The 24,912-nt window shown below is 39.6% G+C and overlaps 3 protein-coding genes and 1 pseudogene across 3 annotated transcripts; 1 reads left to right on the forward strand and 3 right to left on the reverse strand.

Moving 5' to 3' along the window:
* The first annotated feature begins 3,922 nt into the window (after nt 1–3,922).
* On the forward strand, nt 3,923–7,245 carry LOC103454132 (uncharacterized protein At5g41620-like). Its single transcript, XM_008393724.4, has 3 exons — nt 3,923–4,777; nt 5,145–5,270; nt 5,456–7,245. The coding sequence occupies exons 1-3, from the start codon at nt 4,295–4,297 to the stop codon at nt 6,881–6,883; spliced, it is 2,037 nt and encodes a 678-aa protein (XP_008391946.3). The 5' UTR covers nt 3,923–4,294; the 3' UTR covers nt 6,884–7,245.
* Nucleotides 7,246–8,331: 1,086 nt separating this feature from the next.
* LOC103454133 (uncharacterized) lies at nt 8,332–8,974 on the reverse strand. Its single transcript, XM_008393725.4, has one exon. The coding sequence runs from the start codon at nt 8,803–8,805 to the stop codon at nt 8,614–8,616; it is 192 nt and encodes a 63-aa protein (XP_008391947.3). The 5' UTR covers nt 8,806–8,974; the 3' UTR covers nt 8,332–8,613.
* A 1,187-nt stretch (nt 8,975–10,161) lies between these two features.
* LOC103454135 (IAA-amino acid hydrolase ILR1-like) lies at nt 10,162–14,098 on the reverse strand. The gene is made up of 5 exons (XM_008393726.4): nt 13,400–14,098; nt 11,487–11,612; nt 11,090–11,404; nt 10,831–10,959; nt 10,162–10,749 (listed from the first exon to the last, which is right to left on the reverse strand). Exons 1-5 carry the CDS (start codon nt 13,760–13,762, stop codon nt 10,372–10,374), a joined length of 1,311 nt encoding a protein of 436 aa, XP_008391948.3. The 5' UTR covers nt 13,763–14,098; the 3' UTR covers nt 10,162–10,371.
* Nucleotides 14,099–16,708: 2,610 nt separating this feature from the next.
* On the reverse strand, nt 16,709–19,143 carry LOC103414918 (IAA-amino acid hydrolase ILR1-like; annotated as a pseudogene).
* Between the last annotated feature and the right edge of the window lie 5,769 nt (nt 19,144–24,912).

The raw sequence follows: 24,912 nt of genomic DNA on the forward strand, positions 1-24,912 counted from the left end.
ACATGCCCAACCTTTACTCACATTCGAGAAAACACTCCCAACAAGATTGCTTGCTCCAAAATCGAAGAGGCATCGCCCTCCGAATCTCGAGAGCCAGACTCCCAACATGATTACTTTCTCAAAAATCGAAGAGAGGGTAAATGAACAGTACCACGACTGGATAATTGGAAAGTTCATGTGTGTCAACCTCTGTGCTTCGTGGCAAGGTAGACTAGCAAACATGCTCAACCTTTACTCACATTCGAGAAAACACTCCCAACAAGATTGCTTGCTCCAAAATCGAAGAGGCACCGCCCTCCGAATCTCGAGAGCCAGACTCCTAACATGATTACTTTATCAAAAATCGAAGAGAGGGTAAAGAAACAGTACCACTGCTGGATAATTGGAAAGTCCCTGTGTGTCAACCTCTATTCTTCGTGGCAAGGTAGACTAGCAAACATGCCCAACCTTTACTCACATTCGAGAAAACACTCCCAACAAGATTGCTTGCTCCAAAATCGAAGAGGCACCGCCCTCCGAATCTCGAGAGCCAGACTCCCAACATGATTACTTTCTCAAAAATCGAAGACACCGCTCTCCGAATCTCGAGAGCCAGACCCCCAGTAGGATTGCTTTCTCAAAAATCGAAGAGGCATCGTTCTCCGAATCCCGAGAGCCAGATCCCCGACAGGATTGCTTGTTCGAAAACCGAAGAGGCACCACTTTCCCAACTTCAAGAGCTGGATCTCCTTGGATAAAGTTTGTCTGTAATCTTCACACGCAACATCAGCTTTCCAGATACCACAGACCATTTTTTCAAAGTGCTCTGACAGAGTTAAAACTTGTGAAGCTGGCAGCTCCCACTACCGTGCTATGACCAAGCAGGGTAAAGGAATAGCATTATTACTTTATGTTAGGGAGACTCCTATATATGTCGACCTCCATCCCCAACAAACATGCAGACCTGCAAAAATGCTCAACCCTTCCTCTTATCTGAAAGGGCACTCCCAACGAAGCCTTTCGAAATATTCAGCTTTCTTTCCCCCCGATAATACCTCTGTAAACAAGCTATACTAGAGCAAGAATATCTCATATCATCAGGGTTAAAAGCAAGAGTATCTCATATCATGCTTTTTTCCTGTCTTTTCCTTTGGCCTTGTTCTTACCTGCAAGACAAGGAGAAAGAGAGCAATCAGTCAGCACTTGGAATCAAGCTTCCAGCCAGGAACTGACTGCCTGGAACCCTTACTTACCTGGCATTGCTCTCGAGTACTCATCTTCAACATCTTATGCTTCCAGGGAAGATCCCGCATCTGCCTGAGGAACAGATAGGGCAAGTGAGAAGGATACAAGGAAGCATGTGGAGACAAGCGTAACATCACACGTGCCGATACATCCATTACTCTGTCAAAAGCAAAAGTATCCCATATCAGCAGGGTCGAACGTACTCTAGATTTGATGGACTTGTTTTGACCCTCAAATTCTTCAGTCGGCCTTATCTCTGGAGGAAACCAGAAAAACCTCCAACCCAGTTCAAGAATAAGCCTGTGGAAAGTTACTTCTTCAAAAGAAAAAGTATCCCATATCATCTCTTCTCATTTTTCTTCTCTTTATCCTTCATGCTGCCTGCAAGATAGGGAGAATGTGAACAATCAGCCGGAGCTCTGATTGCTTACCTTGTCTGTCACCTCTTTCAGCAGATCCCCTAGCTCGGCGACTTGGGGGACTCCTACTACATGGTTTGTATCGCGCTTGACCAAGCCTGAAACTACAAGTAAGCTTCAAGTGACATTGATACATTACCTTGTGCATCTCCACCAGTTACAGATACCACCCCTGGATGGAGGAAGAGTACTTCCAGAGAAGATGCCACATCTACCTATGAGACAGATAAGGAAAGTCAAGACAATACCACACTCCAGTACTTAGAAGTTTCGTGGTTACGAGATCATTCTCCCACAATATTTCCTAATGTCATTTGTACTAAATCATTCACTTGTACTCACTAAAGGAGAGCTTGAACCTATGTACTTGTGTAAACCCTTCACAATTAATGAGAACTCCTCTATTCCGTGGACGTAGCCAATCTGGGTGAACCACGTACATCTTGTGATTGCTTTCCTATCTCTATCCATTTATATACTTATCCACACTAATGACCGGAGCAATCTAGCGAAGATCACAAAAAGTGACCGTTTTCGCTACCTAGGATCTATCTTGCAAGAGAACGGAGAATTAGATGGAGATCTCAACCATAGAATACAAGCTGGATGGATGAAGTGTAAGAGTGCATCCGGCGTGTTGTGTGACCGTCGTAGGCCACTGAAGCTCAAGGGAAAATTTTATAGGACGGCAATAAGGCCAGCGATGTTGTATGGCACAGAATGTTGGGCGGTGAAGCATCAACACGTACACAAAATGGGTGTAGCGGAGATGAGGATGCTTCATGGGATGTATGGGCACACGAGAAAGGATAAGATTGGGAATGAGGATATCCGAGGTAAAGTAGGAGTAGCCAAAATTGAAGGAAATATGAGAGAAAATCGGTTCCGGTGGTTTGGACATGTGCAAAGAAGGCCTACTGACGCTCCGGTTCAAAAATGTGACTACGGGACAGAGGTTCAGGGCCGAAGGGGTAGAGGAAGACCTAGGAAAACTTTGGAAGAGACCCTAAGAAAAGACTTGAGTACTTGGATCTAACGGAGGACATGACACAAAACCGAGCGCAATGGCGTTCTAGGATTCATATAGCCGACCCCACTTAGTGGGAAAAGGCTTTGTTGTTGTTGTTGTATTGAAAATCTTGTGTTCGAATTCTCCTTCTTCATTATCGCTGGCATAGAAAAAAAGGGTCATTGTTTACAGAAAAATGAGATGCCCTTTTAGGTTTCTGCCGCCAATTTTAAGGCAAACCATGAACTTCCATCGAGTGTGAATGTGTTGATATGATTAAGATAGTTGAGAAAGGTCATGGTAAGTATTGGGAGATCCATTTTTACAATGATCTTGATCTCTTGTTTCCTCACTTCTTCAAGCCATTCTGGATCTTCACTGTTCTTGAACCTCAAATCTACATGGTGAGCACCTGCCAACAACCAATAACCCAAATATACATGTTACTACAACACATTCTCCTTTAGTTTTTTTTTTATTATACAATCATGGTGGCTTTAGACCAGAAAGATGCACTATGAGCGGACTACTTTATTCAGACAATGTTAAAATGAAAGTTAGAGTCCGTCCTAAAACTAATCGCTAATAGAAAAAGTAGTCAAATCTCTTATAAGTCCATATACAATTTCTTTACTTTTCAGTGTTTGACAATTTTCATATTCTCACAAACTTAGCCTTATAAAATTACGTTTTATTTTTTTTTCTTCACATTTCAACAATTGAGATTTGAGAAAGAAAAAAAGGTGTTCTCCATGATGAACCCAAAGCTTAAAAATAAAAAAAATACACTCAATTTCGCTAAGAACACAAAGGATGAGTAAGAGTTCATACTCAATAATGTTCGTTGCCGATTTATAAAACTTTGCGTTTATGATTGGAACTATTTATATTATAAATCTCTATAAAGATCGCATCTACAAAAAAATAAAGTCAAACTAAGATCGTTTAGTCATCGAATTGTATAAAAACAAATGAACATAATTAGTAAAAACATTACAAACCGTCTATGCATTTGCTGCAATATCAACTAAACAAACTTAGTTTTAATTCATTTTTTGCAGAAATGATCTTAATAAAGTGATTCATAATATGAACAGTTTCTAATTATAAAAATAAAACTTTATGAGTCAAACATGAATAATTTTGAATAAGAAATCATACTCATCATTAAGTAGCCACGCATTGTACTTTGACTAATGAACTTCAAATTTTGAATACAATCGTTGTTTAATCCCTCACGTGAAGTACCCCTAAATCCCCAAGTAGAAACCACAACCACACGATTGGTGAAGACAATTAATCCCAATAGAAAAGCCGAATCACCGCCGCCAGTAACTGCTCGCCGCGTTTTTAGTCTCACCTAATCCCCACCTCATGCAATCATTCTCGCCATCGTCCTTCCTCTCCTTTCCTCTTTACACACAGTCCCTGCGCAAGCTTAACACTCTGTACTCATCAAATCTACAACTCTCCACTTAGTGGACGCCATCAAAATCTCTCTCTCCTCCTTCCCTCTCTCTCTCTCTCTCTCTCTCTCTCTAGGGTTTCCGGTATGGACAAAACGGTGGGTTTCGGTATCCCCTGAACCCAAATCTCCCAAGTTTCCATCTTTTTGATCTGAATTTTTTTCAAAATTTTTGGAATGCCGAGGCAGAACAGCAATTTGGGGTTGGATCTGATGGTCCCTGGAAAAATCCGGAAGCGGGGTTGTTCGTCGTCGGCGTCGTCGTCATCGTCGATCATCCAGAACTACAGATTCAAGCGGGCGATTCTGGTTGGGAAGAGGGGCGGATCCAGTACGCCCGTGCCCACTTGGAAGCTCATGAGCTCCAGGTCACCCACTGCCTCCGCATTGCGAGCCATGGACTCACCCAACTACTCCCAGAACGGCGGCGCCAGGTCTAAGCAGCAGCAGCCCGTGTCGGCGAGGAAGCTCGCCGCTACGCTCTGGGAAATGAACGACATGCCGTCTCCGAGAGTGAAAGAGGGGTCGGACGAGAGGCGGCTGAGGAAGATGGAGGCGCGTAATCGTAAGGCCAGAGAGAGGGAGAGGATTGCGAGATCGGCTCACTCCGGTTCTCTGCCGCCCCATCTCTCCGATCCGTCTCATAGTCCCGTTTCCGAGGTGGGTTTTCTCTATGCTTCTAGTTCTGTTTGGTTGCTGAGAAAATTTGCGGGAATTTGATGGAAAATGTAGCTTGGGTTTTAATTTAAAGTTTTAGTTTTTAAGTAGCTTTTTTGAGATTTTTCGTCCCAGCATACATGTCTTATCCTCATCATGCTTGCGGCAATTTGATCTTGTTGTTTGATAGCCAGTTGATTGTAACGTTTTGGTAAATTTGGAGTTTTATATGTCTCATTCGAAAACTTTTTGTTAAATTTATAGTACATTCGATCCTTCTGATATTTTCGATATTGGTCAGCATCTGTTAAGCATATCGGTTGAGAGATTGACTGCAATTTTTTTCGTGCTGTGCGTTTTCGTTTTGTAGAGGATGGATCGGTCTGGAACCGGTAGTTTCCATAGAAGGGCGTCGCCCATTTCGCAGAGGCGGCTCAGGCTCACAGACCATCATGCTGGAATGTTGGATTCTCATGGCAATGGTAGCTTAATGGAGGTGAGTCAGTGATCCACCTTATTATCAGGAAGGAGTGTGCCTCACTCTTGCTCATTTGAAGTAATCACATCTGCGGATTTTAACTTTTGTTAATTCAAATCAGATGATTGTTTATTGGAATTTCAACTGTATGATTAGTTAATGTGGACGATAGTATTTTTTTCTTCTCATTTTCTGTTATACAGGTTGAGACTAGATCACGAGCCCAGACGCCTACTGCTTCTACAGCCGGAGCCAAGACACGTTTGAAAGATGTTAGTAATGCTTTGACCACGTCTAAAGAGCTACTGAAAATTATCAACCGTGTTTGGGGTAATGAAGATCGACCTTCGTCAAGCATGGCCCTTATCTCAGCGTTACATGCTGAGCTGGAGAGGGCTCGTTTACAGGTCAATCAGCTGATCCAAGAACAACGCTCGGACCAGAATGAGATCAACTACCTTATGAAGTGTTTTGCTGAAGAAAAGGCAGCTTGGAAAAGCAAGGAGCATAAAGTTGTCGAGGCTGCCATTGAGGCTGTTGCAGGAGAACTTGAGGTAGAGAAGAGATTGAGAGGGAGGTTCGAAAGCATGAACAAGAAACTCGGGAAAGAACTGGCAGAGACAAAAGCCTCTCTTGTTAATACGGCAAAAGAACTTGAAGGTGAAAAGAGAACAAGAGAGATCATGGAACAAGTATGTGATGAATTAGCCAGGGATGTGACTGAAGATAAAGATGAAGCAGAGGAAATGAAGAGGGAATCTGCAAAAGTTCGTGATGAGGTTGAGAAGGAAAGGGAGATGATGCTGTTTGCTGACTTGTTGCGTGAGGAGAGAGCTCAAGTGAAACTCTCAGAGGCAAAACATCATCTTGAAGAGAAGAATGCAGCCGTTGATATGTTGAGGAGTCAACTTGAAGCCTTCATGGGAAGTAAGGCAACCAAAGAAAAAGGACGCAGTTCTACTCATCTGAATGACGAAGAAATTTCTGCATATCTAAGTAGAGCTCATCTTGGTTCCCGTCAGGATGAAGAAAGAGATGAGGATGAAGGAGAAGTTGAAGACGGAGTAGAATGCGAAGAGGATTCTGCTGAAAGTGATCTTCATTCCATAGAGTTAAGTATGGGCAACAACAGCGAAAGCTACAACTTGAATCACACTTCAGCAGCCACTCGTGATCCAAGGTGGGCAGCACCTTATGTTGAAGAAATCAAAGGGAGCAAGTGTACTTCTGGGAAGCCACCGAGAAGAAGCACTTCTTTGCAAAGAAGTATATCAGATGGAGTGGAATGGGGCATGCAAACTGAAAGGCTCCAAAATTCAGGAGACGGGATAGATTGGGAGAGGTTTCCTGAACTGGAGAGGCAAAGGCAACGGCAAGGAAAAGGTTGTGCAAACGAAATGCAAGGACATAAATCATCAAGGGGTATTCGGGACCAAATGTTGTCTGGTTCTAGGCTTGGACCTGCTAGAGTTCATGCTAGTCCCACACGGCAATGGGGGCAGCCATGGCCTTCGAGGGATCCTACCGGTACATTTCAAGATAGGCCTCCCAGCGTGCAAGGCAGTGGTTCGAAGTCAAGATTGGGGGAAGTGAGAGATGAAGTCCAGAATGGCAGAAGGTATAAACGGTGAAGCCTTTTGTTTGCCACGGTCGATGCTCAAATGCAGGGTAGCGCTGTAGAAGGCCATGCTTTGAGGAAGGCGATTTGAATGATGAGAAGCAGCGTTTTGGCCCATCGATGCTTTTGGCTTGTGATCACCAGGAGCTGCTAAGTTGCAGTAATCGCTGCTCATTCTGCGCTACGCCAACGCCATTTTCGCATAAGAAGCTTGTTCTGTGGATTTTCAAAGAAAGCTGTGACAATCTAGTGAGCTTGCCCTGTACAAAAGCTTCTAGTATTTATGTCTCAGTTATATAGAAACATTATATATTTGCTTCTTTTTCTTTTTTGTTTCTCTTTCCTTTATGCTAATCGTAATCCGTATTTACCTTATTTCTGGTGTTTTTTTAGACAGTAATTTTGCAACATTTTGTGTTTTGAAAGGACATTGTGCTTCTGGTTGTAGTGAACAAACAATTTTGCGCTAATCAAATGTTTACAATTATGTGTCTTTCTCATCACGTAACGCATAATTATATACAGTCGATTTGAATTTAGAAAACCGGTTACACCTAATAATCTTTCCAAATTCAGTGAACTTTTGACTGTAATTATAAACCCTAAAGAAATTTAATTGTCCAAGGTCACTTTTAGTCAGTCAAAGAATTTTGGCACATATTATTTTATACGCTTATTTAAATTTAATGGATATGGTTAGGGGACAGCTTTTCAATTGCGTATACGGAGGCAGGAGATTCCTAATAATTTGAGGGAATTATACGGAGATGGGTGAAGGGTTCTCTGCTTGTGCAGTTGGGAAGGGTGGAAGATCATTGCGCTGGCTCGTTTGGAAATACATTTAAAAGTTAAAATGATTGAAAGTGCTTTAAGAGAATGTTTTTAGGTTCCAAAAACACTTCAAGTGTTTTTTGTAGAAAACACTAAGTTTTTTCATGATTCATTTGCATTTTTACTGAAGATTGGGTCAAAAAACATATTTACTAAAAGCGTTTTCAGCTATTTTAATAACAGTTCAAACGAGCCAACAATTGGGAGCAAACAAAGATTTATAACCAAATTATAGGATAAGCACAACTTTTTGCTTTACCCTGGTTGACTGGGGCGGACTGATTCCACAAACAAATCTAACGTTGGTTTGATGAATTATACAATATAGACAGGACGCCACTGTGAAGTCTCAATCTAATAATATAATGATATGTAAAATAATTACATCACATAGCACTATATCATTGGTCTGCAACATCACAATGTCATCTCGGAGATGTAGGTAAGTGTCACGCCCCAATCTGCGGTTTTGGTTCCAAAACCAGATTGAGATTCACTTCGGATGTTGTGGTAGCGGTAATGCAATTACCGAAGTGAATCCCAAAACTGCGGGTTGGGGCGTGATAATAGTAAGTCCTTCCCCTAGTTGGCTGGCTTGATCTGCACAAAAAAGATTACATAGCTACAGCATTCTGCAATTTTCTACTTTTGCTAATCAGAAATCCGCAAAATACTTATACATGTATTTAATACAATCATCATCTTACGGTGAGAAACCAGCAAATATGAGCTTTTGTGTTAGCCCTCTTCAAAGCACCAAACCAATTAAACTCAACTACTTGTGTTCCAATTCCATGATAATTACAAATGGGAAAAATAAAATCCATTAATCGAAAAATAAAAGGCACTGAAAACCCTATCAATCTGATTCTTTACGAACAGAAAGACAGAAGCAGCTGCAGCCGTTTGATCTCAATCATCATCGAGGAGCTTTCTGAGTCGGTCTTTGACGAAGTCCCTTCGAGCCTTGACCCGGTCTTGTTGTGGGCCCACGTTTGCCAGCGATAGGTGAGCTCCGACGGCGAAGAGCGCCACCCCCGTTACGAAACAGAACGCCGTCACGGCCAGCTGCTTCCGCGTCGGTGGGTAGGACCACACCACCATTCTCCCTCCCTCTCTCTCTCTCTCGGTTTTGCGTTTGCAGTTTTCGGCGCCGTTATAATTATATGGCTAAATTTCAGTGTTGATCCCTGTGGGTTATTCCAAATTTCACTTTTATCCATGTTAATTTTCATTGTGTCAATTTTGACCCGTTATTTTTGTCAGAGTGATAATTTTGACCTTGTTGTTTACTCTAGTTCCAATTCAACGAGAAGTCTTCGCAATTTACTGTTCATTTTCTTGGCATATCAATCATATGCAACTTACGTTGTCGTCAGGGGCATTTAAATTCCTATAAATAGTCGCATAACCATGATTTAAAACCAATGAAGGGATGATAAAGAATTTCTCAGATTGTTCATAAGTTCAATTTCACATATATAGCTCAAGCACTATTACAACTTTGTTCACTATCTGTGCCTAACTGAACAACGATGGAGTTCAAATTTCTTTTTTCACTAACTCATTCTGACAGGTTCGACCCTAGGACTCTTCGTAGAGTTGTGTCTTTTTAAAGACTTGAGTTTCTATACATTATTTTGGGGTCATGAGTGATAATTTGTAACCCCCCACTTGACTTCGCTAATATATCATTTCTACTCCTAATACGCGCCTCAGCCTCCTATTTTCCTCCTAATACGTCATTTTTACTAGGTCATATCATTGAGTTGTCAAGAAAATGAACAGAAAGTTAGACATGTCCTTGAATTGAAACGTTTGGTAAACTATATGGTCAAAATTAGCATAATTAAAACCAAAGGGACTAAACTAAATTTGGTGTAAACTACAGGGATCAAGGATTTCAAAAGTAAAATTTGGCCAATAACAAGAGTTGTCGTTAGAGGATAAGCGACTGTCGTTTTTCTCTGTTCGGAAGAAGAGGGAGGAGGGCGTTCCGGATGGGTATACGTACCCGTATCTCGTTAGCACGTTCCGGTAGGCCGGGAAATACATGGTCGGCGGTGAGGCGTGGGGCTGATGGGATGTGTTTGTTGCAACAAGTTTGATTGATTTGTATGGAAAATGTAGGGAGGATGTCCGCGCGCGTAAGGTGTTTGATGAAATGTCTGAGTTGTTTTCAACAAATATGTGAAGGCATTTTGTTTGCTGAAAGTCTAACTCATCGCCTCGAGTAAGAGAATGGCGACATAAATGTGGCTCATTGGAGATCTTATAACGCCATGGAGTTAGCACTTTGGGATTGAAATGCGCGCTTATGACCGTGACCTTTTTCTGGTACTGTCGTCTGGATGCTGTTAGGAAGTGAACCATATCGTGTATATGATTCCCTCTTCGCCAAATTCGGGTGCCAGTTATTCTAGCATAGACTCAAATTTGACTTCTGAGTGCTTGGAGAAATTTCAAGAGCAAAGGTTGGATGTTTTTAGAAGTGAAGATAGTACAATGTTTATACTCAGTCATTAGCAACATGGCTTTCTAAGTATGCTCTGCTTAGTTAATTAGGGTAGTCGCCAAGCGATATGAGTGCTGAAAGGTGCAGCATTTATTTTCGAAAACATTTTTACATTCGTGTTCCTTGTTTCTAGAATTGCAGAGTGAACCATGTTCCTACTGAGTGTTGACAACATGGCGATCAAAGTATGAGATTGCAGACGCTGCATGAAGTGCTGCTCCTATTGGAAGAGCCTCCTCGTCGATAAAAAAGTAGGGAGAGTGCAAGTGTTGGCCCGATTTCAGAGTCTCGTTCTTTATCCCAACAACAAAGATTGCAGCAGCAGTCTTCTCTGCGAAGAAGCTGAAATCCTCTGCACCCATAGTCAGTGGCATAAGATGAACATTAGGTTTCCCAACAAGGACCTCACCGACATTCTTCACATGTTCGTACAGTGCATCGTCATTCTTCATCGCCGGATGAGGCAGTGGTCTGTCCTCCATGAAGTCGACCACAGCAGTACATCGATACACGGCTGCTTGCTGCTCTATGATCTGTAAGTGCAATATATTTAGTCAAGTCTACTTACATTGAATAGACATTTATGATATTTGATAAGATGGCGATATGTACACCTCTTTGATCCTTTCTTGGAGATATGAGAGACCCTCAGAAGTCAAGCTTCGATAAGTTCCCCCGACTTTCACACTGTCAGGGATCACATTTCCTGCTTGACCTCCCTGTATGTACCCAACTGTTACCACCTACATGATACAAAGATGAATGGATCAAAACTGTTGTTCTAAATTGCTAGTATAATTTTGAAATGTACAACTTCATTTACGAAACTTTTGATTGATTTTCACAGAAGAAAAAGGAAAGGATTAAGATTACTCTGGATTCAAGTGGATCTGTCTCTCGAGACACAATCTGTTGGAGTGCAAGGGTTATAGAGGCTGCTGCAGGAATTGGGTCCCTGGCCTCATGAGGGGATGATCCATGCCCTCCTTTTCCTTGTATTGTAGCCTCAAAGAGCCCTACGCCAGCAAGTACTGCCCCAGGCCTCGAAGCTATGGCACCAGTTGGTACTGATGGAAAAACATGTATGCTCAAGATGGCATCAATGTCATTCAAAACATCGTCTTTTAACATATGGTAAGCTCCAGCGTAACCCTCCTCTCCCGGCTGGAAAACTAGTTTCACGGTTCCCTTCGATAACATGTTGAAATATTAAAACCTGCAAAGCAGTAGATTGGTAGCTTTTGCTGTTAAACACAATGTATTCATCTACCTTCAACATATCTTTTTTGTTTTGAAGCAACTTGGCTGCTCCAAGTAGCATTGCGACGTGAGAATCATGACCACAAGCATGCATCTTTCCATCAACTTTGCTCTTGTATTCCCAATCTACCAATTCCTTCAAAACATTAAAATTCGTTTCAAGGAATCAGATTTCAATTAAGCAGCTAGTCAAAAGCACTTCCAACTACATTTGACGAAACTACTTAAAGGTGATTTTGGGTCATAGAAGCATTTTCTATATAAACAACTGCCACTAGGGGCAGATTGATGCATGGACCAGGGGGGTTCCGGGACCACCCACAAGTCCAAAGAAGCACCTATAAGGACTTTCGAGGACCATCCAACGGCCTGTGCATGTGGTGGAAGAGAGAATATCATCATGGTTGTGAAAATGTTGTGCAACAGAAGCTTTTAATTAATAAGAAATATCTAATTTCAAACGAAGATGAGCATAGAGAAGACCACCATGACTCTGCTGTTCTTGGTTCCAACGAAGAAGAAACTCTCCCTTCGTTTCCCACGTGAACAACTCCCCATTTTCCTTTTTCTTATTTTTTCATTATTATCCAACCATGTTGTTTCACCAGCAATTTACTTAATGAGGGGATGGTGTACACACAGTTTTTTTTTTTTTAATTTACTATAAATTCATAGGATATCTAAAATATTCTGTAAAGTACTACAAACTTGTGTAATCACAACTTGCATCTCATACCGTGAAATTCTTTAAAATACTAAAACAATAGTTGTCACATCTGAGTCTCGACTTTGCCGTAGCACGATATTATCCGCTTTGGACCACGGCCTTACGGTTTTGTTTCTGGGAACTTACATGAGAACTTCCCAGTAGGTCACCCATCCTAGGATTACTCTTGCCCAAACTCACTTAACTTCGAAGTTCTGATGGAATCTGAAGCCAATGAGTTCCCAAAAGGCCTCGTGCTATATGGAGGTAGGCATGTACATATAAGGCACATCACCTCCTCTTCGTTGGTCAACGTAGAGTGTTACAATCCACCCTCCTTAGAGACCCGATGTCCTCGTCGGTACACTCGCACCACACGATATAGTGGCTCTGATACCATTCTGTCACATCCCAATCTCAACTTCGCCGTAGCACGATATTGTTCGCTTTGGACCACGCCTTCATGGTTTTGTTTCTGAGAACTCACACGAGAACTTCCCAGAGGGTCACCCATTCTAAAATTGCTCTTGCCCAAACTCGCTTAACTTCAGAGTTCCGATAGAATATGAAGCCAGTGAGTTCCCAAAAGGCCTCATGCTATATAGAGGTGGGCATGTATATATAAGGCACATCACCCCCTCTCCGTTGGTCAATGTGGAATGTTACAATAGTTTTGATATTTTTCTATGTTATATTTTAAATAAGTATAATTTTTTAGTGCAAATATGCACTTATCCATATAATTTATAACAAATTTACTTAAATCTGTTTAGGCCTCTACCTAGACCTTGTCTATGTGCATAGGCACTAGGCCTCAACCCGCTGTCCACCTAGCTCTAGCATATCTTGATTAGGACAACCCAATGTTAGAATTCTCGATAGGCCACTGGCTGCCAGGTGCTTTCTTCATGAAGCACCTGCAAATGCTTTTCAGGTACCTCTTGAACATTTAATAGAATTTCAATATGTTTATAATAAAAACACTTCTAAAAAAGCAATTACACATAAGTAGAACTTGAAAATACACTTGCTGGAAATACATGGACCAAATTCGATGAAATGGAAAATACAGGCAGAGAAGTGGAACTTTGAAGAAAAATTGGAAATAGTCTGAACTATTGAAGAAAATTTGAACGATATAAGCTAAAAAAGTGTTCAGGCCCAATTTCTAGAGAGAGAGAGAGAGAGAGAGAGAGAGAGAGAGAGAGAGAGAGAACCTGGAGAGGGAGGGCATCCATGTCAGCTCTAAGAGCAAAGACTGGTTTAGAGCCAGAGCCAATAGAAGCCACCACCCCAGTCTTGGCAACAGGCCACTTGTACCCAACTCCCAGCGAGTCGAGCTCGGTCCTGACGAGTTCACTCGTCCTGTGCTCCTGGAATCCCAGCTCCGGGTACTGGTGGATCCTCCTCCTCAACCCTCTCATCCATTCGAAAAACTCGGGCTCCCTCGCCGACGCCAGCAGCTCTTGAGTCAGCGACTCGAGCTCCAGTCCATCTCCGGCAGCACAAGAATGCTGATCAAACAGTGCGGCAGCTGATGACAGTAACAAGAATGAGGTGAAGAAAGTGAAAAACCCCATTGGAAAATTATCTTGAAAGATTCCAAGAGCAAGAACGTTATGTATTAACTTCAAATTATTACAAAAGACAAACAGCTTAGCATTTCAAATTTCTCATAAGTTCAAACCGGTAGCTCTCACATTGATTGACACGTGATTGAGGAAGTAGTTGGTCGCTGGATTTAGCCAATAATGGATAAGCATCTTGTTTTGTGGTGATTGGTGTGTCAATTTAAAAGTTATGGTTTAGAGCGAGTGATCGAATGTGATTGTGTTTTAGCTTTAAAAAGGCAAGGAATATTTAAGTTTGGGTGAGGGTTAAATAATGGAGCAAAAGGACGTGTAAATTTTTATTCATATGAAGTTGTGTTATTGACGGAATGTCGTAATAGTATAGTACTTGTGGCGTGTAAGTTTCTCATATAGTATTTTTATTTCTTTTTTATTAATTTAAAAAATAGTAATTTTCTATTATTAATTGCCCAAACAATTCATTTTACGAACTGCAGATACTACTAGATAATTACTATTTACTAAGATAATAATTGCCTTTGCCCAGGCCCAGTTGACGGGGCAATTATTGCCTTAGTGGGGTGGGCTTTTGCTCTTATTGTGTCTCTTTATATAATAGATAGGAGTTTTAGGGTGTGTTTGTTGCATCGGACTATCTCGGACTGGACTAGCTTCATGGACTAAGTTGGACTGGCTTAGACTAGACTAAACTGGACTAACTTAGTGAAGCGTTTGGTGCAGTGTCGGACTAAAATAATTTTTTTTTAAAACTCTTAATTTTTTTAATTCATTTTTAAATTATAAAAATTATAAAATAAAAATTATATTTATAAAAATATCTTTTGCCTTAGGTTTTTTTTTTTAATATTCTGCAGCTTTCCCCTACTCTTTTCTGGAAGGAGCTTCCCCTTTCTCTCTCATAGCTGCTTCCCCCTTTCCTCTTTCTCACAGCTTTGCAGACGACACATCTCTCCCTCTTCACTTTCTCTCACATCTTCACTTCCTCTTTCTCCCTTAGTGCAGAGGTATCAGTGCTCATCCCACTCGTCGTCAACAAAAACTCCCCCTCTCACAGCTAAGCAAAACGAACAAATCAAAAAATCAACAGATCCCATGGCGCGATTTGGATTTTGGTGGTACTGGAACAACTAATGTGCAGCTGATGGAACGATAGATTCACAATGATTTTGTAAATTTGTTTTTGTTTTTTGTTTCGAATTCTTGGTTGGATTTTTGAAAATGGGTTTCAAACTCTGGGTTGTTTCGAATTTTGGGTCAAATTATGGGTTTCAGATTGCGCTCTGGTTTTAAAAATGGTTGAGCAAGTGAGGAAGAAGAAGATGGGACGGGCGAAGCGAGGAGAGACGAAGCGAAGTTCATTGGTCTTAGCAGTCCGCCCAAAATTGGGGGGTCTCGCTAAGACCCTTTAGCGAACCCATTAGTCCATGCGAGTCCCACTTTGTCCCATTAAAGTTAGTCCCTGCTGAAACCAAACACAGGCTTACACAAAAACTTACTCTAGTCTAGTCTAGTGAAAGCTAGAGAGGGCAAACAAACACACCCTTAGGGTACTAATGTGTCATATCCTAACTTACTAACTATACTTATTTTCTGGAGTGTATGAGTGGCTAGGATCTATCTACACTACATGCGTGCAAATCTTAGCATTTATGTAGATAGGAATAATAGCACACGCCTACAAGAGTTAGATCTTTGCAACTCCTGCTTTGGAGTCATACAAGTATGAATGACCCAAATTAACTTACACATAGGGCCGGCCCTAAGGGTAGTCCTTGTAGGCGCCTGCCTAGGACTCTCACTTCGGAGTGGCCCTAAAATTTTTATATATCCTGTAAATAACATATGAATATAGAAAAAGTAAGAAATTTCATAATTCTATTTGTTGGTGCAATGGAAATGTTCAGCTTCCTTTCTCTTTGGGGTGTTAAGTTCAAAACATAGGGTTGCCTTTTTAGTCACTAGTTTTTTCTTGTTTTTCAAATTTACTCCCTATCCATATGTCCAAATGCATATAAAGTTAGAAAACTCAAGTCTATTTGCAATCGTTTTTTCCTTCAACTTTTGAATCTCTCAATTTCTATCGAATGTTTCAATCAACGATTACATGGTCTTGAAGATTGTATTTTAAGGTAATCAAAACTTTGAACTTATATTTTTCTTTTCAATAATTTATTATTCAATGGATTATTTTAATATTCAATTTGTTGGTATGATGTTGATTTTAGGAAAAAAAAACACAAGAAAAACAATTGGCGTTGTTGAATTTACTAGACTCATCAATCAAGTTTTATTGTTTTTTACTCTCTTGATCAAGTTTTATTGTTCAGCACTCTCAACCTTAGACTCTTTGATTGTAGTCATTTAGTACATTTGCATTAAAAAATGTGAGACGTGTATAATGTTTGTAAATCTATCTTCTTTTGATATTAATTTTTAATGATATTTGATTTAGAAATATAATTTTTAATGTAGTTAACGAATTTATTTTTATACATATTAATATACAAAAATTCGGAGATTAGACAACTTTAAGGCTCCACTTTGAAGGCTCGCCTAGAGTCCCCAAATTCTCAGGCCGGCCCTGCCCACACACGCAAACTTATGTGAGTAGAAGCTGAAATCCTCTGCTCCATGATCACCGGTTGAAGCTCCACATTAGGTTCCCGGAGTAGGGCCTCGCCAACCTTCTTTGCGTGCTCGTACAATGCTTCGTTCTTAATCATCACTGGATAATGCAGCGGTATTTCCTCCATGAAGTCCACCGTACCCTCAAATCGATTCACGGCTGCTTGCAGTTCTATGATCTGCAAGTGGAACCTAACTGTAAGAGAGGCTATACTCGCAATGCACTCACCTTGGTAAAATGACCTAGTAATTTACCGAGTCCTTCTACAGTATGTGATGCACCAATTTATGAACGGCTAGATTGGAATGTTTTCTAGAGTAAAAGCTGCATATTTTTAGAAGTGAAGATAGTACAAAGTTTCTACTCGGACTTTAGCGCCATGGCTTTCCAAGTATGCTCTCCTTTGTTAAATATTTTTATCTTCTGTGTTCCTTATTTCTAGAATTGAAGTGTGGACCATGTTCCTACTCAGTGCAGACATCATGGCCGGCGAAGTATGACATTGCAGCCGCTGCATGAAGTGCTGCTCCTACTGGAGGAGAGTCCTCGTCGATAAAAAAGTAGGGTGAGTGCAAGTTTTGGTCAGCCTTTAGAGTCTCATTCTTTATCCCAAGAACAAAAATTGCAGCAGCAGTCTTCTCCGTGAAGTAGGTGAAATCATCCGAACCCATAGTCAGTGGCAGAAGATGAACATTAGATTTCCCAAGGAGGACGTCACCGACATTCTTCACATGTTCATACAGTGCATCGTCATTCTTCATTGCGGGATGAGGCAGTTGTCTGCCTCCATGTAGTCCACCACAGCAGTACATCGATACACAGCTGCTTGCTGCTCTATGATCTGTAAGTGGAACATATTTTGTCGAGTGTAATTAAATTGAATAGACTTTTACAATATATGAAGATTTAAGGACTCGTAAACCTCTTTTATCCTTTCTTGGAGATAGGAGAGACCCTCAGAAGTCAAGCTGCGATAAGTTCCCCCGACTTTCACACTGTCGGGAATCACATTTCCTGCCTGACCTCCTTGTATGTAGCCAACTGTTACAACCTACGTGATACGAAGATGAATGGATCAGAATTGTTGGTTCTAAATTGCTGGTATAATACTCAAATGTACAACTTCATTTACGAAGCTTTTAATTAATTTTCACCGAAGAAAAAGGAAGGGATTAAGATTACTCTGGAATCAAACGGATCTGTCTCTCGAGACACAATCTGTTGGAGTGCAAGGTTTATAGAGGCTGCTGCAGGAATTGGGTCCCTAGTCTCATGAGGGGATGACCCGTGCCCTTCTTTTCCTTGTATAGTAGCCTCAAAGAGCCCTACGCCGGCAAGTATTGCCCCGGGCCTCGAAGCTATGGCACCAGTTGGTAATGATGGTGAAACATGTATGCTCAGGATGGCATCAATATCATTCAAAACACCGTCTTTTAGCATATGGTAAGCACCGGCATAACCCTCCTCTCCCGGCTGGAAAACTAGTTTCGCGGTTCCCTTTGATAACATGTCGAAGTATTAGGACTTGCAAAGTAGTAGATCGGAAGTTTTTAAAACAAAATATGTAGCTTTTCGTCCACCTTCAACAAATCTGTTTTGTTTTGAAGCAACTTGGCTGCTCCGAGTAGCATTGCGACATGAGAATCATGACCACAAGCATGCATCTTTCCATTAACTTTGCTCTTGTAATCCCACTCTACCAATTCCTTCAAAACAATAAAAATGGTTTCAAGGAATCAGATCATTTATAATACCTAGTCAAAAGCACTTCGGACTACTTTTGGTGGAAAAAAAAAAGAAAGTGATTTTGGATCAAGCGTTTTTTTAGATAAAGACTTGGAAGTGCTCTTTAAACATCTCTTGAATTTTTAATAAAATTTCAATATGTTTAATATAATTAAGACACTTCTAGCAGAAACAGTTGTGAGCAGTCCGCAAATGACACGTAATGTGGAACTTGAAAATACACTAATTGTAAATACATGGGCCAAATTCAATGAAATTGAAAATACAGGCACGGAAGTGGAACTTTGAGCAAACTACATAGGTTAAAACAAAGTGTTTTAACGAGTGCGTCCTGGGTTCAAGTCTTCTTTTCCCTTGATGTACAATTAGTATAGACTATCGCTATAATAAAAATAAAAATAAAAGTGTTTTAGCCCAATTTGTAGAGAGAGAGAGAACCTGGAGAGGGAGGGCATCCATGTCAGCTCTAAGAGCAAAGACTGGTTTAGAGCCAGAGCCAATAGAAGCCACCACCCCAGTCTTGGCAACAGGCCACTTGTACCCAACTCCCAGCGTGTCGAGCTCGGTCCTGACGAGTTCACTTGTCCTGTGCTCCTGGAATCCCAGCTCCGGGTACTGGTGGATCCTCCTCCTCAACCCTCTCATCCATTCGAAAAACTCGGGCTCCATCGCCGATGCCAGCAGCTCTCGAGTCAGCGACTCTAGCTCTGGTCCATCTCCGGTAGCACAAGAATGCTGATCAAACAGTGTAGCAGCAGCAGCTGATGACAGTAACATGGAGGTGAAGAAAGTGAAAATTTCCATTGGAAAAATTTTCTTGTAAAAAAGTTATTGAAAGCGCTTTTACGATTCAGAATTGTTTTTAAGGCTTAAATTAAACAACTGGTAGCTCACATTTGTTAATGTTTTTATTTAAATGCGATGTTTTTATTTAAATGTGAAGGGCAAGGAATGTGTGAGTTTTGGGAAGGGTACAAAATAATGGAGCAAAAGAGGGGTAACAAACATCAATACTGACGAGTTTGTTGTGTCTTGGGATACTCTACCTCTTAAATAAGGAAACGATTTTCACATTTACGTTTTTTTTTGGTATGATCTTTTTCCTTTATTTGTATTCTTTGATTCTTTTTAAATCTACACGATTCAACAACTAGAGAAAAAGAATGAGATGAGTGGGAAAATCATTTTCTGTTTAGATAAATAGGAGATGAGCACTAAGATAAGTTGAGTGTACAAGTGATGAAATTGCTTTGTGGTTTCATAATCATGATTGGTCAAGATCAATATGCACGCCCATTAGACAACTAATCCTAGCATTTCTCTGGACAGGATTAGTGGCACATACATGTGTGAGTTGATCCTCATCACTAGTGGCGGATCTAGGATACGAACATTTGGGGGGTCTAAGTGTTTCTAATAGAAACTGAGCGGGAAGTACGCAGAATAATTTTTTGTTCAAATACTTGGTGGGCTTGTTGTCGTAAGCGAAACTATGTATACACGACCACTCCAAGCATTTTCTTAGATAATATTTACTTTCAAAATAAAATTACAAAGGTTATGGATGGAGTACCCTTCAAATTTCTCGCTCCTCCAGTCTCTTTTTATTTAAACGGTGACTATTAAACTACGTTAACTTCTTGTATTAATTTTTTTTTTAGAAAAAGAAAAACAAAGAGAAAAGTGAGGGATTATATTTAGCTTCAAATAGTAAGGCTAAAATGCCAAATCAAAATAAAATTACAGAGATTGAAATCTTAAACTTCATGGCAGATTCTGATTTACAAGCCCCAAGAGTTAGCCCAAATGACGAAGGTGGCTGAGAAATGAGTTAGAATTAAACTAGGTCGAATGTTTGATTCTTTTTAGTCGTAACTGTTGTAAATTGAAATAGAAAGGAACGAAGTTACTCAAAAAAATGTAGAAGCCTTTAGAGGTAAGTGATTCTTGGGTTGAGTCGCGGATTAAGTCACTCTCTTTAAGACGTTTCGCGGCTCTGCCCAAAGTGTGCAAGCAGTTTTCAAACACCACGTCGTCCCCAGGATAAAACAGTCCAGAACCTTCTTCTTCTGATAGGTTCTTCCTTGCACAATGAAAGAACCTTTGAACTCACACATTTTCTATATGTTGCTTTCAGAACTCAATTTAAAAAAAATAATAAGCTGTTGTTTCTTCTTTTTTGCTCCTCTGTGTTTTCTCCAAGTATTAAAAGAAGACAACGTGTAAGTAGAAGTAGACATTTCATCAACATTTAATTTAAACATCCCATCAGTAGCATATCCCTTTCCCACAAAAACCCCATTTTTAGTGAGAGTATACGTATCTGCTCCAATGGTTTGAGTGAATCTAACCTTGTTGAGAAGAAAGCCTGAGACTAGATTCTTCCTTATCGCTGGAGCGTGCATCACATCTTTTAGTATCATGGTTTTTCCAGAGGTGAACTTCAACTCCACCTCTCCAGTACCAGCAACATCAGTTAAGTGCGAATCACCCAACAACACCTTCCTTCCCTCAGCCACATAATAGGTCTTGAAAAAGGAACGATCATAGCAAACATGGCGAGAAGCGCCAGTGTCCACCCACCATCCCTCGAATCCATAAACTACGTTGATTTCTGATATCATTGCAATCAGTTGCTCTTCAACAAGATTTGCTTGAGAAGCAGAGTTTGCCTTATAATGCATGGCAGATTGAATACATCTTAAAATTGTTGTAACCTGAAATAGAAAGGAACGAAGTTACCCGAAAAAAATGTAGAAGCCTTGAGTGGTGAGTGATTCTTGGGTTGAGTCGCGGACTAAGTTGCTATCTTTAAGATGTTTCGCAGCTCTGCCCAAAGTGTGCAAATAGTTTTCAAACACCACGTCGTCCCCAGGATAAAACAGCCCAAAACCTTCTTCTTCTGATAGGTTCTTCCTTGCACAATGAAAGAACATTTGAACTCACACCTTTTCTATATGTTGCTTTCAGAACTCAATTTAAAAAAAATAATAAGCTGTTTTTTTTTTCTCCTCTGTGTTTTCTTCGAAACAGGGAACATATATATATGCAAGACAATTAAATATTCGTTTCAAATTTTTGATATTCAAGGGCTTGAAAATCTTTAATAATAAAAACTGAAGAAACCAAAACTGTCAAATAAAAAAACGTATATATTCAAAGGTCAAATAAAAAACGTACGTATTCAAACCTAACAAAATGAATGTACATGACCTAATCTTCTTCTCTATTCAGAGAAGGAATCCCACTATATATATATATATATATATATATATATATATATATATATATATATATATATATTTAATGATTGTAATAAACCCAAATATAAATACTGATAGGGATTTTTACTACTCATGTGAACGGGCTTAAATCTCCTATTTTACTTGCAAGAATCACACGGTTATTGTAGTATAAACGGATCTCGCAAGGTCGTCTCCACAGGGACTATTAAATAATTCGAACTAATCAGATTCCATTTAATTATTGTAAAGTAGAAATTGAAGTGATTGATTTTATAACCTAATTAAAATAAAAACGAAATTAATGAATTAAAATAAACAATCTGCAATATTAGAGCTAGAGAGAAAAGAAAACAGTTTTGGGAGAATAAAATTAAGAAAGCACTAGGGTTCCACCATCACCTAGCAATCCTATGAATTTTTACCTATTACTTATGATCTATACATGCCACTTTGAATGTTAGATTTTCCTAATTCATATTCTACTTGGAACCTCCAACATAGAACGTATATCTAACATCCAACCCGTCCGGACGTTCGGATCAAATCTAAACATGAAAGACTCATTATGCTTTATGAAAATCCTTTGAAAAACCATGCAATCCTTAAGACGTGATATTCATCCTAAGTGAAATTACAATTATTAATCACAAGAAGCCAGCGTTAATTTCAGGGAACCTTCCGACCAAAATTGCATCAAATTACTTTTCTAAAGATCCTAATGGTGATCAGGCATTAAGACAATTAGATAGTTTTTATCCCGGTGATTAACAATTCAAAGTATGCATGCAATCAATCATAAGCAATTAAATAAAAATCACATATTCATGCTAAGGCTCAAGGTTTCGCCCTAGCAAAAGAAATTAGTTCCGCATATTCATAATTGAAATCATAGAAAATATTACTAAGAAAAGGATTGAAAACACCTTAGAGTAGAAAATCTCCAAGAATCCTAGCAATTCTCTCTGTCTCCAAAATTGCATAAAAGAAAGCGTCCCTAAAACTGTAGACGGCTAAGCAAAATATTTGCCAAGCCACCCCACAAACCCTAGGAAACATAACCCTAAATTAAATGATAAAATTCGTCTAAAATCTGAACAGCCACGTTTTGACCCATAAGCTGCTCTAAAACTGGCCCAATATAGCTGGATTTAATGTTTGGAATATTCTGAACACTTTTCCAGAAGGCCACGAACCCATCCGAGGTCATCTTGGGCTCCAAAAACGCAATTTAAGCCCAAAAACGTCATTTTCCAGCACTGCGCACTGCTTCTTTATTTCATCGTCAAAAAATAACCGCTTGGTGGAAAAATCCCAAATTTTGATACGATCAAGCTAAGTGACTCACGAACGTCCTCCAACTGGAATTACTCCAAAATTCGTCCATTTGATCCTGTTTTGCTCCAGAGGAAGTCGGAAGTCCTATATTGAAAATACAATTCAAAGTATCAAAATTCTTCCAATATATTAACCAAAATATACTAAGATTAAGGTAAAATATATAATATAAAATCTACTCATCAAATACCACAACGGACAAAAACATAGCAATTAAAATATTTAAATAAAAACATATTTACTCCAACAATCGCCCACTTGTTTTTGTTTAAAAATCGTAAATCAAGCAACATATTATAAAGCTATGCATAAGTAAAGGTGTTTCTCAACTCGAACTTGTACATAGTGTTATTGATCCAGATTATACCAGAGTAACTTATAGTTTTTAACTCTATCTCTGACAACACCACACACACAACTTTATTAAGGTGAAGTTCAAAAAGCCAGCACATTACGGCCATGTGTTTGTATCCCAGTATAGTGAACGCTCTAGAAACTTGCCCAAGATTTCATAGGAAGCGGCCTCACTTCTACATTCACATAGGTAAGACTATCAAGGATATTCCTGGAGCTAGATATCCCACTCAACATAGAGTATAGACCTTATTAAGAGAAAAAAAAAATCTCAACCTAAAAACGCTTTAGGATGTCATGCTTCTTAGGGATGGACATGGAATAATATTTCAAATTAAAATTAGCAAGACTTCACTCATAGCACTTGCGACTTGTTATTACCCTTTGAACCTATTTCTTGGGATCTCCAGTCTATAGGTTGGGTTGCTATCACAAATGACTCAATTTTCTACGGGCTTTAGTCCCATCCCTTTCGAGGTTTTCCAAACCTTTTCTTGTGCTAGTCCTTTCGTCAAAGGATCAGCTAAGTTTTCTTCAGACTGTATATGATCCACTCTTACAGCTCCTTTAGAGAGGTAATCTCTTACAGTGTTGTGTTTACGGCGTATTTGTCGCCTTTTCCCGTTATAATAACGGTTTTGCATTTTAGCTATTGCCGCTGTGCTATCACAATGGATCAAAACTGCTGGAATCGATTTCTTCCATAAAGGGATATCTGATAGTAGGTTTCTCAACCATCCTGCTTCTTCGCTTGTCGTAGCTAGCGCTATTAATTCTGATTCCATAGTAGACTGAGCCAAGATAGTCTGTTTCTTCGACTTCCATGACACAGCCCCGCCACCAATACTAAAAATATATCCACTAGTGGCTTTAGAGTCATCTGAAAAGGTATTCAAATCAGCGTCACTGTAACCTTCTAGGACAACGGGAAACTTCTCATAGTGTAATCTGAAATTCATTGTTCTTTTAAGGTATCTCATAAGCCTCTCTATAGCATGCCAATGCTCCAAACTGGGTCTGCTAGTAAACCTACATAAAACTCATACGGCATAAGATATATCAAGCCTAGTGCAATCCGTAGCATAACGAAGACTACCAATAATGCTCGCATACTCAGATTGTTTAACACTGACACCAGTGTTCTTGAACAATTTTACACTAGGATCATAAGGAGTACAAGCTGGTTTACAATCAAAATAATTATACTTTCTTAAAAAAATTTCTATGTAGTGAGATTGATCTAAAGAAAACCCATGTTTAGATCTAGTTATTTTCAAACCAAGTATTACACTAGCTTCACCCAAGTCTTTCATATCAAAATTAGCACATATCAAAGATTTGACATTATTCACAACATGAATATTTGAACAAAAAATTAGCAAATCATCCACATATAGGCATATTATAGTGCATATATTATTTTCATACTTATAATAGATGCATTTGTCACTTTCATTTATTTTAAAACCATTCGAAATAACCAAACTATCAAATTTCGCATGCCATTGTTTAGGAGCCTGTATCAATCCATAAAGTGACTTATCTAACTTGCAAACTTTATTTTCTTGTCCTGGAATAATAAAACCCTCTGGTTGATCCATATATATTTCTTCCTCTAATTCACCATTTAAGAAAGTTGTTTTAACATCCATTTGGTGCACAACAAGATCATGAATAGAAGCTAAAGCAAACAATACACAAATAAAAGTTATTCTAGTCACAGTTGAATAAGTATCAAAGAAATCAATATTTCTCTTTGTCTATAGCCTTTGGCAACAAGTCGGGCTTTAAAATTTTCAACTGAATTGTCAGGTTTTAATTTTCTTTTAAGA

This window comes from Malus domestica, chromosome 14 (assembly GCF_042453785.1).
Source record: "Malus domestica chromosome 14, GDT2T_hap1".
NCBI lineage: Eukaryota > Viridiplantae > Streptophyta > Magnoliopsida > Rosales > Rosaceae > Malus > Malus domestica.

Coding starts and splice junctions, on each gene's coding strand:
- LOC103454132 (XM_008393724.4), top strand. CDS start 4,295: ATGCCGAGGCAGAACAGCAATTTGGGGTTGGATCTGATGGTCCCTGGA. Junction 4,778..5,144: donor CTCATAGTCCCGTTTCCGAG/GTGGGTTTTCTC, acceptor TTCGTTTTGTAG/AGGATGGATCGGTCTGGAAC. Junction 5,271..5,455: donor GCAATGGTAGCTTAATGGAG/GTGAGTCAGTGA, acceptor TCTGTTATACAG/GTTGAGACTAGATCACGAGC.
- LOC103454133 (XM_008393725.4), bottom strand. CDS start 8,805: ATGGTGGTGTGGTCCTACCCACCGACGCGGAAGCAGCTGGCCGTGACG.
- LOC103454135 (XM_008393726.4), bottom strand. CDS start 13,762: ATGGGGTTTTTCACTTTCTTCACCTCATTCTTGTTACTGTCATCAGCT. Junction 11,613..13,399: donor TGGATGCCCTCCCTCTCCAG/GTTCTCTCTCTC, acceptor AATGTTTTGAAG/GAATTGGTAGATTGGGAATA. Junction 10,750..10,830: donor TCCAAGAAAGGATCAAAGAG/GTGTACATATCG, acceptor TTGCACTTACAG/ATCATAGAGCAGCAAGCAGC.